Genomic DNA, 17,932 nt, shown 5'->3' with positions numbered 1-17,932 from the left:
TGTGTATAGAAGTTTTAAGTGAAAGATTTGTAGGGAGAAGGTGAAGTGGATTAAGAATGAAAGGTGGAAACGCCATAAGGCTGCTTTATAAGTTATGGAGGTCCGCCACAAGCAAGGATGCTTGATAAGAACAAGAGAGTGGTGGCCACAGCCAACCTAGGGTTTTAGGAGAAATTGCTCAACTAAATCACACAAATTTTATCCAAAATTAAACTTGACTTTTATTAATGAATGATCAAATATAAATAGGTGAAATCTTGCCTTGGCTGAATAGGAAAAAAAACTAAGTCCTAAACTAATTATCTTGCAAAAGAATGAAAATAAAATCCTAATTTTGACTATGTCAAATTTGAAATATTTAGGTCTTGAAATTATAGGGGGATTCAGTTTTGATGCTAGGGCTGGCCGAATTCCAAGTCTTGGGGGTTGTTGATGATTTTATCTTCTTGTTGGCTGATTTGTTGATGTGGCTGAAACCTTTGATTAGACCAAGTTTCTCTTTGATTTGTTAACAATGCCTTGAGTCTCCTTTGAGCCGTGTGATCTTCACAATCTTGACAAATTCTTCATCACATGGTGTAGCCGAAATAACCACTTGATTATCCCTTGTTGTGAAAAGATTTTGATAATCCTATCTTCATGTGATTTGCCTTTGTTCTCTCCTTGTTTTTAGCCGAGATTGGGATCAGCTTTGAATGATCTAATCTTCATCATTATCTTCAAGGAATATAGAAATTATTTTGTTGATCCTCCTACATTCTAGTCGCCCCTCCTTCTGTCAAGTTTCTTACATCCAATGTCCTAACCATGACATCTTCCTTGTCTTGAGTCGTGACCATGTGCCTTGAAGATAAAAACCTAGTCGTGCCTAGATGAACCCTTAAACCTAGTTGAACTACTTGGCCACTAACTAGGCCATGATACAAATAAATTCTCAACCCAGATTACATGAATTAAATACTAACATTTTTTACATCAAATAAACTAAACTCCTAAGACTATATGAGAATGCAATCTCATTTATTTGATTCAATGTAAATAAAATAAACCTAAGTTGAAATGTAACCTAAGGACATAAATGCCCTTCCTTCATGTAATCTCCAGGGTCAAATAAGTCTTTTGAGACCTTAAGTGGTCCTGATTTAGCTTTGGCCCTAGTCATAGGACCTTTATGAGATCTTTTGCCCTTGGAATCAAAGGCTACCCTAGGAGAGTTTACATCAGAGAACAAAACATACCTTCTATCAATTCATATAATCTAGGCGTAATGACTTCTTAACCTATGCAGGTGTCATCATGTTTAGAGAAGACCCTATGAAGGTATAATTGTAGAGCTTATTCTGCTGAAAGTACTTATTTGCATTGAAGGTAGTGAGAGGCAAGTCTAAAATCAAAGTGATATTGTTCCTCCACTAATAAAACATTTATATTCTCAATACTGATCTTCATACTATATTTTATCCAACCATCATTGACTTAATCTGATATATTTTTGAGTTAGTCCATAATATAGTCAACCTGATACAACATGAGCCATTTGTGATGCAATCATAAAAACAAGGGGAAAACTACAGCAAGCTCAAGAATGAGCAACCATAAGTCTCTCTTCCACACTTCAAGCAAACAAAAAATAACGATCAACAAGCAAAAACTAAAGTTCCATAGCTACAAGTGTCACAATAAAGCAAAGATATAACACAGTATTTGAGTCTCAAGACTCATGTACCTGGGTAGTATTATTCTTATTATTTGCACTTACTATTTCATGATGAGGGTGAGCCTCGGTGCAATGATAAAGTTGCTTACCTTATAACTTGAAAGTCATAGGTTCAAATCCTGGAAACAGTCTCTTTGCTTACAAGGGTATGGTTGTGAACAATTACCTTCCCCAGACTCCACTGGGTGGGAGCCTGATGTTTAGGCCGTCCCTTTTTTTAGTGAAAAAGCAACTTAAGCAATTCATATCATGTTTGTCTATTCTCTCCTTTTCTTTTCCTATCTAAAACCCTTCAATTCAACATAGTACCAGAGCAATATCATTCTCCATGACATGTGCAGTCATTATTCTGCTGATAAGAGTCAGATAAGTTCTGGCTCAAATAGATCTAGTCCACCAAACCTTTTAATAACAATCCTCCTAGTTTTTGTGTCTTAATCGCACCTCCCGCTTGTCCCATCTAGCTACCCTCCACACTCTTTACCAGACTGCCACTTTTTGGGCACTGTTGTCTGTCTCCCACCTTTATGTGGCATTTTTTATCCTCTTGGGTTGTGTTATGACATGTTTGCCTCTTTCTTCAACTGAACCAGATATCTGCATTCATTGTGGGTTCCTCTTTCCACCATTCCATCTGCTAGCCGTCATTGTGGCTATTGTGACAACCAGTTTTTGCTGTGGCATCCTTCCCGCTGTCCTGCCTTCATGGCAGCAACAGTTGATCAGCCTTCATTGCTGATCCGTCTTCGCCATTGCAACAGTCGCCTTCATGTAGGCTATGTTTCTTGCTTTACCTTCGGTTTGAAAGTTGGCTCCATGGTTCCGACTCAGATGCAGTTTGGTCCTTTAACCATTGTCTGCCCTTTCTATTATTTTTTTTCGGTGTGTTTAATTGTAAGAATCTACAGCTTGAGAAGCTTTAGTACGAGGGGGCATGTTGAAAATATCATAGTCAGAGTGTGTTAGAAATAGCACTAAATAATTAAGTCTCAGTACATGAACATGCAGATCCATGTACCTAGCTAGTATCATTCATGTACCTAGGTAGTATAATTTTGTAACTATTTACATTTTTTTACTTTATGGATATAAATATCAAAATGCTGAGTACAAAAACCAACTTAAGTAATTCATATCCCTCATTCCCTTGTCTATTATCTATTTTCCTATCTAAAAACCCTTCAATTCAACATTGTGAAAGGGACAGAGTGCACCTATGGGTGTTTGAACCCACATACACACAATTTATGTCCTGCCCAACTAAGCTAACTCTAGGGGATTCTGTTTCGACTTTCGATACAGCTATGAGTTATTTAGCATTTCAAAAAAGTTCCATTGCCTAACCATTCAAAACATATCATACAGAAATAACCAGTGTGATAAAGCTATACAATTTAAGATATAATGCTCACAAATATGCACACTCTAATCAATAGGTAGGAACTAAGTCCCACTATGTAAAGATGAGACTAGAGATCCAAGTTATATCAGCTAGGAACTCATCAGAGAAAAACAACTCTAAATGTTTAGGAACAGTCCTGACCAGGAATGCATGCTGGCACTAATATTTCTATAGTAGTGTATATGGGTATTTTCTCACATACTTCACCTAGTACTCGATTCACATTTGTTGAGATTTACAAACCAGAAGGTTGGTGTCCAAAAATCTTCATCTCGGTCAATGGTCAGCAACTGGACTTCTGTTGGAAGTGACACAAGCTTGACGAAAATTGCTTATCCATTCAGTTGAATATATCCATCGTCTACTCTACTGCTGCCACACTCTACCAGAGCTTTTGTTTTGAGCTCCCTAACATATCTCCACACATAATTCAGACCAACAAGAAGCTCAGTGATAACCGCTTCTGTTTTTTCTTGATTTGCAAAGTAAAGGGTTTGTACCAGTAGCACATTTGTCCTGGAAACAAAGCTATGCTGCTCATGACTTCTCTCCGATTGCCATTTTATCATGTTGTGAGCAAGTGGTGCCAACCATTCTAATATAGTCGTCATTGCTTCAGTCCATTCATCTGCTAGAGTTGCGTCATAGACTGCTGATGCCATGGCCTTGCCATATGGCTTCAGCTTGGCCCTAAGGGCAGCTCTCACACGTATAGGTAACATGTTGTACAGATCCTCTCTTGCATCAAGACCAATCATGTATGGAGAAGCTGCAAGTTTCTCAATGACAACGATAACATTTGCATAGTGCAGTGCTAAGGAAGCAGCACCAAGGGATTCAGATGGAGGCTTTAGCCTGTATAGAGAACCGAAGAGTGATTTAGTAGAATGAGCTACTTTTCCGGGAGCAAGAAGGTTTGAATCAGCATCTTTGAAATTATGAGTCCCTAAATGAACATCATTCAGGCTTGAGTGGTGAGCTGCGACAGAAGAGCTATCTGCGGCCAATTTTAAAGGTCCTACTTGAGTTAGTTGATTGTGCTTTGTGTTAACCTCCTTCCCACTTCTAGTGGTTGAAGTGCTACGAAACTTCCAAATCTTGCTGTTTTTATTCGTTCCACTATCTGGGACTGTTTTTTTCAAATTCATTCCAAGAGGACCGGAGAAAAAACTGGCACCTCTAGACTTTCCTGAAGTAGAGCCTGACTTTGTGGATAAGTCACCAAGAGGACCTGAATGAAAAATGCTAGTTTTTTCTGTTCTAACATTTGAACCTGGTTTAGGAGTAAAAGCACCGAGGGGCCCCGAAGCAAATCTAGCAACATTATTCTCGGATGGGAGGACTGAAGATTGTAACAATTCAGAAACCGGTTGTCTGCTATGAATGTAATCAGATTTTGAAACACTTGAATTCTTGGTTTTACCAACATCTGTTATTTCTTGAATTCCGAATAATTTGTTGATCCTATTGAATATTGTGAACAAGGACCTTGCTAAAATATGTACAGTGTAATCGTATGTCCTGTTCCACAGAGAATTGTCCTTTAAGTTCTTCACCTCCATCTTCTTCCATGCAATGTTCTTCTGATAATCAACTAAACTTGGCCCATCTTGCCCACCATATTCCTTCATTCTTCTAAGAGTTTGCTCAAGATCAGCAAGCACTTCCATCTCTTGATACAAACTTGCATTAGTTGATATAAACTTTTCCATCCTTTTAACCTTTTTGTCCATTTTCTTGCTAGAGAATTGCCACCGATATGGATCAAGATCGAGAGTGATTAACTCATCAAAGGCATTTTCAAAACCCTTCAAACTTGAATCGCTGCATTTCTTCCCAAGCCTAGCCACAGATGCAGCCACGTGTGCCATATTCTCAAGCACCTCTAAACTGATTAAACGTACAACGAAATTCTCATCATCTGAAACGAGCTTTTTTATACCCACTGAATTCGTGATCTCCTCTCTTAACCTAGCAACCTGTTTATCACTCAAAGTCTGCCACAAATTAACAAGCTTGGACATCAAGCTCGCAACTTCAAATGCTAATACTCCAATCAACACCTTCTCAGAGTCAGTACCATCCTTCCGCGGAGTCTTCCATAGGCTTCGAAACCATGATTCAGAAACCATCACTTACCTAAGAATAGTTAAAAAAAATGCTATTTAAGGCAAGTCCTACATAGCTCTATAATACTCGGTAAATAAAACACAAAATATAGTTGTTAAAATGGGCATTAATTATCCAATTACCCGTTAAGTTTCAATCTGTATCAAATATTTCAACACATTAAGCCTAAAATCTCATCTCAAGTACTATAGCAAGTTATTACACACTGTACTGCTTTTCTCATAATTTATGAAACAAAATATATTTAGAGGAAGCTATTATATTTTGTACTCGATCTTTCCTTTTAATAGCTTCTTTTTGGTCTTCCGAACTAGCCTTGTGATAGTTATGAAGACTAAATTTAGAAACTACAAGGGACTACAAATTATCTTTCCAAGTATATATTGCTTAACAATACATACTAAGAAATAAAAAAACAAGTAACATGATGCAAATCAAAATCTGGAGATTCTACTGTCACTTTTATCCCCCACCTTTCTCTATTTACTTCCACTCTTATCTTCATATCCAAAATCACAAGTTAGGAGGAATATACTTTTTTGGGGTAAAAGTTTCCAATTCCATACCAGTTTTCAGTACAATTACAAAGTAAAATAACAAAAACCCATAATTATTATCATAAAATCATCAAAACCCAGATTCCAAAAAACATTTATTCTCCATGGAAAAAGATAAAAAATACAACTTTACTTTCTCTTTGCTAGTACTTAGCATCTACTTTACATCAACCACTTTACCAACTTGTTTTGCCAAAAAAGTTTATTTTCTAAACCACAAATCTTAACACTCATTAAAGTAATTGCATAAAGAGTAAAATTAGAGCAGAAGAAACAATATGAAGCAGAATGGAAACTTATAAGAAGACCCAGAAACTCACCGATCACAAAAACAAGGACTTTCACACGAATTCTTCAGCTGAGAGCAATGGAAAGTGTGAGAAAGTAGATAAAAGCTGTGCAGTGATTTGAAAAGAAGCAAGAAGTTGCAGAGAAAGAGAGAGAGAAAGCGAGTGAATCAGAAATTAAAGACTTGTCTAATTTTTTTCTTTTTCTTATTTTTTTCTGTCCCCACAAAAGACGATTTTTTTGACTGAAAAACAAGTGCTGAGATTTATCTATTACTTTTCTTTCTCCCATTTTCGGAAACAAAAATAAAATCTCAAATTCACAAATATAAATAAGTGAGAGATGGTGGTTTTTTTAATATTATTTTATCTCTTATTCTTTAATTTTCTTATGCATGATGGTGCTTAAAATGGTTTTTTAATGTAGGCTTATAACATCCTGGACATGTATTTAAGAATGAAACCTGAGAGATTTGAGTGGAGTTTGTGTTTAGGGAATCTCAAATCCTAAATTCAAAACTCAAACCAAATTAAATTGGGTTGAAAAAATATTATCTTATCCAAACTCGTTAAGTTTAAGTAACTTGAATTCGATGAGAACCAACTTGAAACATGTATTTTATATATATAGGTTTTATGTATATATGTCAAATATATATATATATATAGGTTTTATATATGAGTGTAATATCTATGCACTGACAGTGTAAAGATTTATACACAGTTGGTGTATCGTCCACCGTTCATTTGTATTACTTTTATTTAAAAGTCAATGATAATTAAAAATGAATGATGGATGATGTAGTGATAGTATAAAAAACTCTTACATTTTCAATGTATACATCTTTTTTCTCTTTATATATATGTCTAATTTTATAATTTTATATACATTAATCATGTACGAAGTAGATTCATGATAGGGTATTAACTATACAAACCCGTAATCAACCCAAAAATTAAATTCAAGTAGAATCTGAAATCAAACTCAGACACATCAAATTTTCACATTAAATTTGAGTTAAGTTCAAATGGGTACTTTCAGTTTCAGTTTTCATTATCATCTCAACTTGTATTCTTTATATCAAAGTGAAAGAAATATGTCATTTATTATTATGATAAGTTTTGTACACAAAGATTATTACTTTTTGTGGATCAAGTTGAGCCACTAAAATATTTGCTACATTGGAGGGAAGAAGTAGTGCCACATAAGCATTGTTTAGTGTTACATATCACTGATGTCTTTTTTTACATAGAAAAACTAATCATTATTGTAATTTTATTAAAAGTTAATAGTTAGCTTAACAATTATATATGAATTAATATATAATTGATTTAAAGTTAGAGAGAAAATGAAATTAGTAAATTTGAAAATCTGAAATTTTGAAAGCTATTTTTCAAAGATTAATTTGAATTGTATAATTTTAATTTAATCTTATTTTATTAATATTCAAAATATATTTTTATTTGGCCATACATATCCTTCATAAAATAGTGGGCTAAGTTCTCTTAGTGCAAAAAATTTCAATAGGCAAAAATAAAATTTGGCTTACTTAAAAAAAAAAGTAAATATGTATCACTTGAATCAATCATGTATTAATAATTGGTTTCACAATATTAAATCTTAATTTATCTTATAAACTAATTGAATCTAAATATTACTATTTTTTCTTATGAAGGAGATGAGACTGTTGGTGTGCGAGATAAATGTTATGTAAAGTGTAAATAAAATGATTTATCTAAGATTAAAATTGGAACTAATTCAAAGAAGTTAATATTATTTGTGAAGCTTTAAATCAATGGTTCATCTTATTTTATATTTATTTTATTACCAACTTTTACATTCTTACCATTTTCTCTGACACTCTCTTTTATATCTTATTTTTTGATATTAGATATTAGATATATCTTGCACTTTACATAACATTTATCTCCTACTTTAATAGTCTTAATTATTTCTTCTTTTCATATTACATCATCAATCACTTTTCTCTCTCATCTTATCTTATTTCTTTCATCTCTACATCTCCTCAGTATTATTTTTCTTTTACAACATTGAGAGTGATGAAAATGTTACACATGGGATGGAACACAAAAGGGATAATAGATTTAATTCCTAAAAATCCATTAAATCTAATTTAAGGTTGACTTAAAATCATTAAATATTACTATAAAATAAATAATCAAACTTAACTCATCAACTACAAAAAAATCTAAATCAATTATATAATAAATTCTTAAACTTAGATGATAAAAAATTTGGTAGAAATAATTGTATTATTTGTAATGAGTTACACAATTACCTCTTGTGGCATAATTGAACTAATTGATTTGGGTAACCTTATTGATGTTTTTGAATTCAAAATCAAATTTGGACATCTAAATAAAGGTCATAATTGAAGCAATCTAAGTTAACATATGGAACAATATCATAGTTCAATTATGACTTTTTATTTTAGAAAACATTTTACCTAATTATCACCTCAATCCAAAATTACAAAAAACATGAAAATCAAACAAATTCAGATAGCTTAGATTGTGTCCCTTCTATGCTTCTTGGTTGTTGTTATTGAGAGTAATTCAATGTAATTCAAAGTAGCTTTATAGAGTAGAAACTAATTGGGTTTTGTTGTATTTGTAATTGAGCTTGGTAGTTGAAACTTACTTTAAATAGAAAGTTCAGATCGTTAATCAACAACTAATTCATTCCATTTCTGTCTTCTTCACTATTCATCATCTCCTTCAATCTTTTCTCTCTTCTTTATGCCTTTTCTCTCATTCCTAAATCTAACAGTGGTATCAGAGCCATATAATCAAGGAGCTTGTGGTGGAGTCCCCAACGATTCTAAAGAAGCTAGTGATAAGGAACTCACAAGGTACTAGGATCAAGATCGTGAAGTATGACTACATCAAATGGATTCAGTATGAATCTACCTATCTTAGATGGGAAGAACTTCGATCATTGGAGCATCCAGATGAAGGCCATCTTTGGATTTCAAGATTGCCTCGATGTTGTACAACAAGGGGTTCAAGAGTTGGATGAAAACTCAACCGAAGCAGAGAAGATGGAATTCAAAGAAGCAAAGAAAAGAGATCGCAAGGCAATCTTCTTAATCCATCAATATGTGGATCATGTGAATTTTGAGAGAATATCTGCAACAACAACTTCTAAGGAAGCTTGGGAAATCCTAGATAAGTGTTATTCGAGTGGAGTAAAGGTGAAGAAAGTGAGGTTGCAGATGATGCACAGACAATGTGAGTTATTGCAAATGGAAGAACAAGAATCCATAGCAGACTACTTCACAAGAATCAGAACCTTGATCAATGTAATGGAAAGTTGTGGAGAGAAGATACCCGAGCAAAGTATAGTTGAGAAAATCTTGAGAACTCTCTCAGCAAAATTTGACCATGTCGTGGTTGCAATTGAAGAGTCAAAGGATCTAGACAACCTCAAGATTGATGAGCTACAGGGTCACTTGAAGCACACGAGCAGAGATTTCTTGAAAGAATGACAGACAGACAATCTCAACAAGCATTGAGTGCTCAATTCAAGAAGAAGAAGAATCTACAACAATTTGACAGATTCAACAAAGAAAATGGCAAGTGGAACTCAAGAAGGAAGACTGATGAGGAGAAACCATACCACACTGGAAGAGGGTTTCCAAGGAATAATTCCACTGACTTGAGCCAAGAGGTGGAATCAGGAAATGCAAGGAAGGGAAACTATAAAATCAGTGGAAAGAAGAAGAAGGACAATAGTAGAATTCAGTGCTTTAACTGCAAGAGATGGGGCCACTTTGCATCAGAATATAAACTCAGAGTGAAAAGCAAAGATGTAGATGCAAGTCTAGCCAAGGAAGAAGACTCGGATGAAGAAGTCTTATTAATGGCAGAAGGTGAGGTGGCTGACTTAGAGTTAAGCACATTAGATGAGATGCTACTAATGGTCAATACAAAGGGTGATCATCACTACTCATCCAATAGTTGGTACTTGGATACAGGATTTTCAAATCATATGTTTGGAAATAGGGGGTGGTTCATGAACTTTGATGATTCAGTAAAGACCAAGGTAAGATTTGCAGATGATAGCTACATCATTGCAGAAGGAATTGGCAAGGTGCTACTAAAGAAAAAGGATGGATCCAACTCTTATATCTCAAATGTACTCTATGTGCCAAAGATGAAGAATAATTTGATAAGTCTAGGTCAACTACTAGAAAAAGGGTACAAGATGAGAATGGAAGATATGATGCTTAAGATCTTCAATAAGAAGAATGTCCTTATCATGAAAGCTCCCTTCTCACATAATATGACATTCAAAATTGGTATCAACTTGGGTGACAACAGATGTTTAGAGACCATAGCAGAAGAGACTTGGACTTGGCACCACAGATTTGGACACCTAAACTTCAGGAGTCTAGAGAAGTTAAGTCAATAAAGATTGGTCATTGGACTACCCAACATCAGGATTCCTACTGAACTGTGTGAAGAATGCATCACAAGTAAGCAATCAAGGAACTCCTTCAAGCCACATGTATCATCTAAAACGACCAAGCCATTGGAAGTTGTATATACTTATGTATGTGGCCCTCTAGAAGTTCAGTCTCTTGGAGAAAACAACTACTTTGTAACCTTCAAGGATGACTTTACAAGAAAGCTCCGAATTTTTCTGCTGAAGAGGAAAAATGAGGTCTTCAATAAATTCAGAACTTTTAAGGCAATGGCAGAAAAGAAGTGTGGTAGCAAACTCAAGTTGTTAAGGAGTGATGGAGGAGGAGAGTATGTATCTCATGACTTTCACAACTATTGTGACAAAGAAGGCATCATTCATGAGATAGTAGCTCCATACACTCCTCAACACAATGGAGCAGTAGAGAGGGTGAACAGATCAATCCTGAATATGGCAAGAAGTATGCTTAAAACAAAGAGGTTGCCAAAGAAATTCTAGGGTGAAGCAGTGGCAACAGCAACCTACATCATCAATACATGTCCTACAAAAAGGTTGAACAAAGTGACTCCAGAAGAAGCTTGGTCTGGTGTTAAGCCAAGTGTGAAACATCTCAGGGTGTTTGGGGCAATATGCTACAAACACATCCCTGACAATAAGAGAAGAAAGCTGGATGATAAAGGAGAAAGGTTGATTTTCTTAGGGTATCACTCTACAGGGGCATACAAGGTATACAATCCAGACTCTAATGTCATATCATATAGCAGAGATCTCAGGTTTGATGAGACTCAAGCTCGGGATTGGGATTCAGATGTTAAGCCATCAAACAACTCAAGCCAAATGGACATTCACACCTCATAAGGAACTCTAACAAGCAACTCAAGAGAAGAAGTAACATAAATCAGTAAGAGGCCTCAAAGACAAAGAAACATGCCTGCAAGATTGAGAGACTATGAAGTCTTCTCAGATACAACAATAACCCTAGAGGGAGATTTGGTCCATATGGCTCTTCTAGCTGAGATGGAACCTATAACCTTTGAACAAGCAATCAAAGAAATCTGCTGGACTGAAGCAATGAAGGATGAGATCAGGTCAATAGAGAAAAATAAGACCTGGGAACTCACATCATTGCCCAAAGGAAAGAAAGCAATTGTAGTGAAATGGGTGTAAAAATTGAAGCTCAAACCAGATGGGACAGTAGCCAAGTATAAGGTCGGGTTAGTAGCCAAAGGGTTTCTACAAAAACCTGGTCTAGACTTTGATGAAGTCTTTGCACTAGTTGCAAGAATTGAGACTATCAGACTGATCATTGCAATAACAAGTTCAAAGAATTGGAGCTTGAGTCAAATGGATGTGAAATCAGCATTCTTGAATGGTCCATTGGACAGAGAAGTGTTTGTGACACAACCTCCAGGCTTTGAGGTTCCAGGTCAAGAGCAGAAGGTCTATAGACTACACAAAGCACTCTATGGACTAAGACAAGCCCCCAAATCATGGAACAAAAGAATAGATGGATTCCTTCTCAAACAAGGCCTCATCAGATGCACAAGTGAACATGGAATCTACATCAAGAGCTCACCTACAACCTCATCAGTGATAATATGCTTGTATGTAGATGATCTCTTGATAACAGGATGCAGGGATGCTGAAATAGAATGCATTAAGACAAAGCTGAAGTCTGAATTCGAAATGTCTGATCTAGGCAATCTGTCATACTTTCTTGGAATAGAGTTTGTAAGATCAGAGGAAGGAACAGTAATGCATCAGAAGAAATACATCACTGATGTGTTGAAGAAGTTTGACATGCTTAACTGCAACTCAAGCTCCACACTAGTAGAGACTAGAAATGTGTTGTGCAAAGGAAATCCAGATGATCAAAAGGTTGATGCAACACTCTACAGGAAGATGGTAGGATCACTAAGATATGTTTGCAACTCAAGACCAGACATTACCTATGGAGTTGGCCTTGTTAGTAGACATATGGAAGATCCAAGGAACTCACACATGATGGCTGTCAAAAGAATTCTTAGATACCTAAAGGGAATCATCAATTTTAGTGTATTGTTCTCTGTCAATAGAGGTAACAAACCAATCTCAGTGTATGGTTATACTTATGTAGATTGGAGTGGAGACAGAGATGATAGAAAGAGCACTACTGGCTACCTATTCAAGCTTGGAGAAGCACCAATAAGCTGGAGCTCGAAAAACAAGATGTAGTGGCACTCTCATCATGTGAACCTGAATACATTGCAGCTTGCTTAGGTAGTTGTCAAGGCTTATGGTTACAATCTCTGCTAGCAGAACTGGGAGTATGCTATGATGACTCAATGCTTCTATTGATGGACAACAAATCAACAATATGTTTGGCTAAGAACCCTGTGGCACATGGTAGAAGCAAGCACATAGACACAAAATACCACTTCTTGAGAGATCAAATAGAGAAACAGAATTTGAGGCTTGAATTCTGTCCAACAGAGGAGCAACAAGCTGACATTTTTACAAAGCCTTTGAAGAGAGAGAGTTTCGAAAAACAGAGGAAGAAGCTTGGTGTTCTAAGTGAAGCTAGCTTGAATTAAGGAAGAATGTTGAGAGTAATTCAATGTAATTCAAAGTAGCTTTATAGAGTAGAAACTAATTGGGCTTTGTTGTGTTTGTAATTGGGCATGGTAGTTGAAACTTACTTTAAATAGAAAGTTCAGGTTGTTAATCAACAACCAATTCATTCCATTTCCGGCCTCTTCACTATTCATCATCTCCTTTAATCTTTTCTCTCTTCTTTATACCTTTTCTCTCATTCCTAAATCTAACAGTTGTTTCATGCTTATTGAGTAATAAGGTGAGATCATTTTAAAAGTGTAGTTTTTTTTTGAAGACTAGAGTGTATAATTTTATATCAATTAGACTTATTAATTAAGATATAATAATTACAACCATTTATCATATTACATGATTTAAACTAATATACTTTAACATTGGTGACTTTGTATTTTGTGCCTTTTAAAATGATTTTTATAGTGATTAGCATTGAAACTATTTTGAGGAGAGTATTTGATTAGTTTTGACTAATTAGGCAATGTAGATTATCAAAGGTTGCTTTATTTGGAATTTCATATTTTATTATTTTAGTACATTAATTAAGTTAATAACAAATCATAGGAAGTAAAGAAAAATTTAGTACTTTCTCATAATTATGACTATAAATGAATCATAATATCAACAAACATCATATGTTCCCCGGATGTGTTTCATTCTCTGCCTCAGACCAATCAAATATTATCACATAAATAAAAAGAAAACTTTAATAAATAAAAATAATAATAATTTCATATTGTTAAAATATGATTGATATGAAATAGGGAATGAGACACGTTTCAATATGTTTTGAGGACAATATTTGATTAGTTTTGATGAATTAGGCCATGTAGATTATCAAAGGTTGCTTTATTTGGAATTTCCTATTTTGGTAATTTAATACATAATTTAAGTTAATAACAAATCATGCAAAGTGAAGAAAAATTTAGCACTTTCTCATCATTATGACATTATGACTACAAATGAATCATAATATTGGCAAGTATCATATCTCTTCAAACATGTCTCATTATTTATCTTGCACCATTCAAATACTGTTATATAAATAAAAAGAAAACTTTAGAAAACAAAAAGTAACATTTTTATATTACTTGTTAAAATTTATTTGGTCCGAGATAGAGAATGAAACACATTTTTTTATATTATTTTGAGGATAATATTTGATTAGTTTTGATTAATTCGACAATGTATATTATGAAAGATTGCTTTATTTGGACTTTGCTATTTTTTATTTTAGTACATTAATTAAGTTAATAATAAATTATACAAAGTGAAGAAAAATTTAGCACTTTCTCTGGATTGTGACTACAAGTGAATCATAATATCGACAAATATCATATGTCCCCAAATGTATCTCATTACATGTCTTGTATTAATTAAATATTGTCATATAAATAAAAATAAAATTTTGAAAAACAAAAATTAATATTTCTATATTATTTGTTAAAATTTAATTGGTCTAGGAGAGGAAATGAGACACATTTTTATATTATTTTGAGGATAATATTTGATTAATTAATGTAAATTATTCTATCAAAAAATTAGGTAATTGCTTTATTTGGAATTCCTATTTTATGATTTTACATTTTAGTACATTAATTAAGTTAATAACAAATCATATGAGTGAAGAAAAATTTAGCACTTTTTCATCATTATGGCTACAAATGAACCACAATAAAAATATCAACAAACATCACATGTCACCAAATGTGTTTCACATTACCTGTTCGGTTCAATCAAATATTACAACATAAATAAAAAGAAAATTTTTAAAAACAAAAAATAATATTTTAACATTACTTGTTAAAATCTAATTGATCTAAGATAGATAATGAAGTACTATTGAAAACAAATGATCTCTTTTCTTATAATATCCATAATCCATCCACGAATCTATCTAAGTTAGTGTGGGTTTGGTATAAATGTGGAAGTTAGATTATAATTAAAATCAAATATAAGTATGTTAGATTCTATTTAAGATGATTTTTTGGTTTGGATAGCATAAAAACAATCTGTTTTACATAATGAATTACAAAAATATGTGTAAAATTATTTGAATAATATTTAATAGTTAATTTGGGAGGGATAAGATGAAAATATGAGGAATTGAAGTGAAAATTAGTCTTGCAATGGAGGCTGATAATAATAAGTCTAAGATTGAGTTAGTTTCTCTTCAGTTCAAATTATGTAAAGAAAATCCTTTCTATTTTTTTAGTTTCTTCATTTTATCTTTATCTATAGGTGATAGGATATCCTTGAATTTTAGGGCTGAAAATGAGCAATACCAACTCGGTATTTATTCGAAACTTAACTCATTATTTAGCTCGACAAACTCGATTCATGAATCAGCCGAACTTGAGCTTGAAATTGAGCTCGTTACATAAATGAGTTGAACTTGAGTTGGATATAGTTCGACTCGTTAGGTTCATTAGCCAGCTCAATATATATATAAACTAATCTTTTATGTTTATTGTTATTATACTATGATTTGCATTATTTTTATATTTATTATTGTTGTATTTATATATATAATTTTGTACAATATTTTTTAAAATAAATAAATTATTTAATTTGTTTAAATAAATCAATTCAAGTTGAGCCCTAACAGGTCATAAACCTTAATTGTTAGTGATATATATACATAACATTACAATATAAAAGCTCAAAACACAATTGTGCTATATATAACGCAAATCAAATGGACCTGACTCTGCTATCAACCTTAACTATGACTCAAGTTATATTAGTTTGAATTATCAAATTAAATACTAATATTGCTACAAATATTATATTCCAAGCCCCAAAACAATTACACCGTACCCCTTAGTAACATTAAATCAATAGTTCAATTTCACACTACAAATTTAGGAATAGGCATTTCAAATGTAAAATTCACTTATAATATTTTTTGTCTTGCTAGTGTATGGTTGTCATCCTGCACTTTAGAGTTGTTAACTTGGTGATTAGGTGACGACCGAGTATTAACCAAGATATCTCTTCATTTTATGGGTAAAAAATTAATTTGTTTTGGAGTATGTGATTATCCTTCATAATAAATGTCCATCTCAAAAATTGAGCTATTTACCTTTTAGCCTATCTGACGATTCAATAAAATCTTACATTATTATATCAATGTCTTATTTATCGTCAAAGCTGAGTTGAATAAGTTACTCATTAGTTGTGAAGATTATTGAACTTCAAGATTACAACTTTTTGTGTCATTTCAACGATGCATAATAGATTTCCTTTAGTTTATATTTTATGCTTCATTTAATTGTAACATATAACTTACAGATAGTACATATTATAGAGATAACCCCACATTTTTCTGAGTTGAATTGTGAAATATAATTCTACTATATGGTGAGTGATTTTGCTGTTTTATTGTTTCAAGAGGCAAATAGAGTTTTGAACTATAAGGGCATGAAAATTAAAGAATTTTATGTTAATGTTTCCTAAAACTGCATTTCTTTTTGTCTTGTATATTGATAATCACATGCAAGTAGTTTGTTTTTCATAAATTATAAGGCACGTGATTCATACTACTACTAATACTATTATTCTATTAAAAATGTTATAAAAATACATGTCTTGTTCCCGGTATAGGGACCTATTTATTATGCTAAATTATTTAAACATAGAGACCTATAAACATTATAAATTATCAACAATGTATTGATTTAATGATATAAGGTTCTAATGGATCTTTAGATAAGTCAAAAGTTTAGTCATTAAAAGCAACACTTATTAAGATTAATATTATACACACTGAAAAAGATTAGTCTCTTACCTATAGGGATACTCATAGTTATAGAAAATAAACCTCTTTTTGTTGCAGGTTGGTTCCATTCATTTTTTAAATACATTATTTACTTATTTGTTATCTAAGATACATATTTAATTATGGGTTGGTATATTAAACTTGTATTTCAAATAGCAAAAGAACAATAATGTTGTAAATTCTCTTATTGTATAATCCAAGAAAAGACACAACTTAGAGTAATTATGCAATTTTGAAGTTATAATAAATACATTACAGGTAAGACATGTGATTTAGTTTGGTTAATAGGATTGGTTTGGATATTAATATTCCTATTTAGACATTTAGTCAAAGGTCGTTGGTATTCACACCACCCTTTTTTTATTATAAGAAAACTTAGATTTGGTTCATACATGAGATTATGATATTGTTCTCCAATAAAAAAACATTTCTCACAACTTACTAATAAATATATATCTTCTAAACACTTGTTATCATTCAAGAATAACACTATAAACACGTGCAACAATTCAGATGTTTTAAAGTTGTCTTTTGTTATTCCCACTATCCCAATATTTTGAGCTTTAAACCATTTTGAAATAGTCTATGGAAAATGCTACCCAAAGTGAGATATTTTTGGGAAAAATTAACAAGACATTTAAATGTATTTTTTTAGAAGTGGAGCTTGGACAAAAAAAATAAACAAGACCGAGATTAAGGATGGCAAAAAAACCCGTACCCGTAGGTAAAACCCGTACGGACACAGGTACAAGTCACAAACGGGTACCAGCGAGTATTATAAACGGGTTGTCAAAAATACCCGTAGTACATACGGGCGGGTACGGGTATTATGGTACCCGTACCCCAGGTACCCATTATTTATATGATTAATGTATTATATTTAATTAAAATAAAAAAATAGATTATCCTAACATTTATTACACTATGTATACTTTTTCCCTTTACTTTGTTTACATATTTTATTGAGTTTGGTGATGAAACACCCTACAAATATTATTACATGTGTAGAAACACACATGTTT

General features: G+C 33.0%; 3 protein-coding genes and 1 long non-coding RNA gene across 4 annotated transcripts; 3 read left to right on the top strand and 1 right to left on the bottom strand.

Moving 5' to 3' along the window:
* On the top strand, positions 1,519-3,244 carry LOC109360863. The gene is made up of 2 exons (XR_002109227.1): positions 1,519-2,329; positions 2,493-3,244. It is a non-coding gene; the product is annotated as an uncharacterized LOC109360863 (long non-coding RNA).
* Positions 3,037-6,293, bottom strand: LOC109360862. The gene is made up of 2 exons (XM_019606039.1): positions 6,127-6,293; positions 3,037-5,258 (listed from the first exon to the last, which is right to left on the bottom strand). Exon 2 carries the CDS (start codon positions 5,249-5,251, stop codon positions 3,452-3,454), a length of 1,800 nt encoding a protein of 599 aa, XP_019461584.1. The 5' UTR covers positions 5,252-5,258; positions 6,127-6,293; the 3' UTR covers positions 3,037-3,451.
* LOC109359807 lies at positions 8,991-9,602 on the top strand. The gene has a single exon (XM_019604504.1). It carries the CDS (start codon positions 8,991-8,993, stop codon positions 9,600-9,602), a length of 612 nt encoding a protein of 203 aa, XP_019460049.1.
* On the top strand, positions 9,599-10,528 carry LOC109359806. Its single transcript, XM_019604503.1, has one exon. The coding sequence runs from the start codon at positions 9,599-9,601 to the stop codon at positions 10,526-10,528; it is 930 nt and encodes a 309-aa protein (XP_019460048.1).

Source organism: Lupinus angustifolius, chromosome LG11 (genome assembly GCF_001865875.1).
Source record: "Lupinus angustifolius cultivar Tanjil chromosome LG11, LupAngTanjil_v1.0, whole genome shotgun sequence".
In the NCBI taxonomy this organism is placed as follows: Eukaryota; Viridiplantae; Streptophyta; class Magnoliopsida; order Fabales; family Fabaceae; genus Lupinus; species Lupinus angustifolius.
The sequence above is the reverse complement of the archived record's forward strand: the minus strand, read 5'-3'. Positions and strand labels throughout refer to the sequence as shown.

Bases quoted from the DNA above. Each gene is read 5' to 3' on its own strand.
- LOC109360862 (XM_019606039.1), bottom strand. From the start codon at position 5,251: ATGGTTTCTGAATCATGGTTTCGAAGCCTATGGAAGACTCCGCGGAAG.
- LOC109359807 (XM_019604504.1), top strand. From the start codon at position 8,991: ATGACTACATCAAATGGATTCAGTATGAATCTACCTATCTTAGATGGG.
- LOC109359806 (XM_019604503.1), top strand. From the start codon at position 9,599: ATGACAGACAGACAATCTCAACAAGCATTGAGTGCTCAATTCAAGAAG.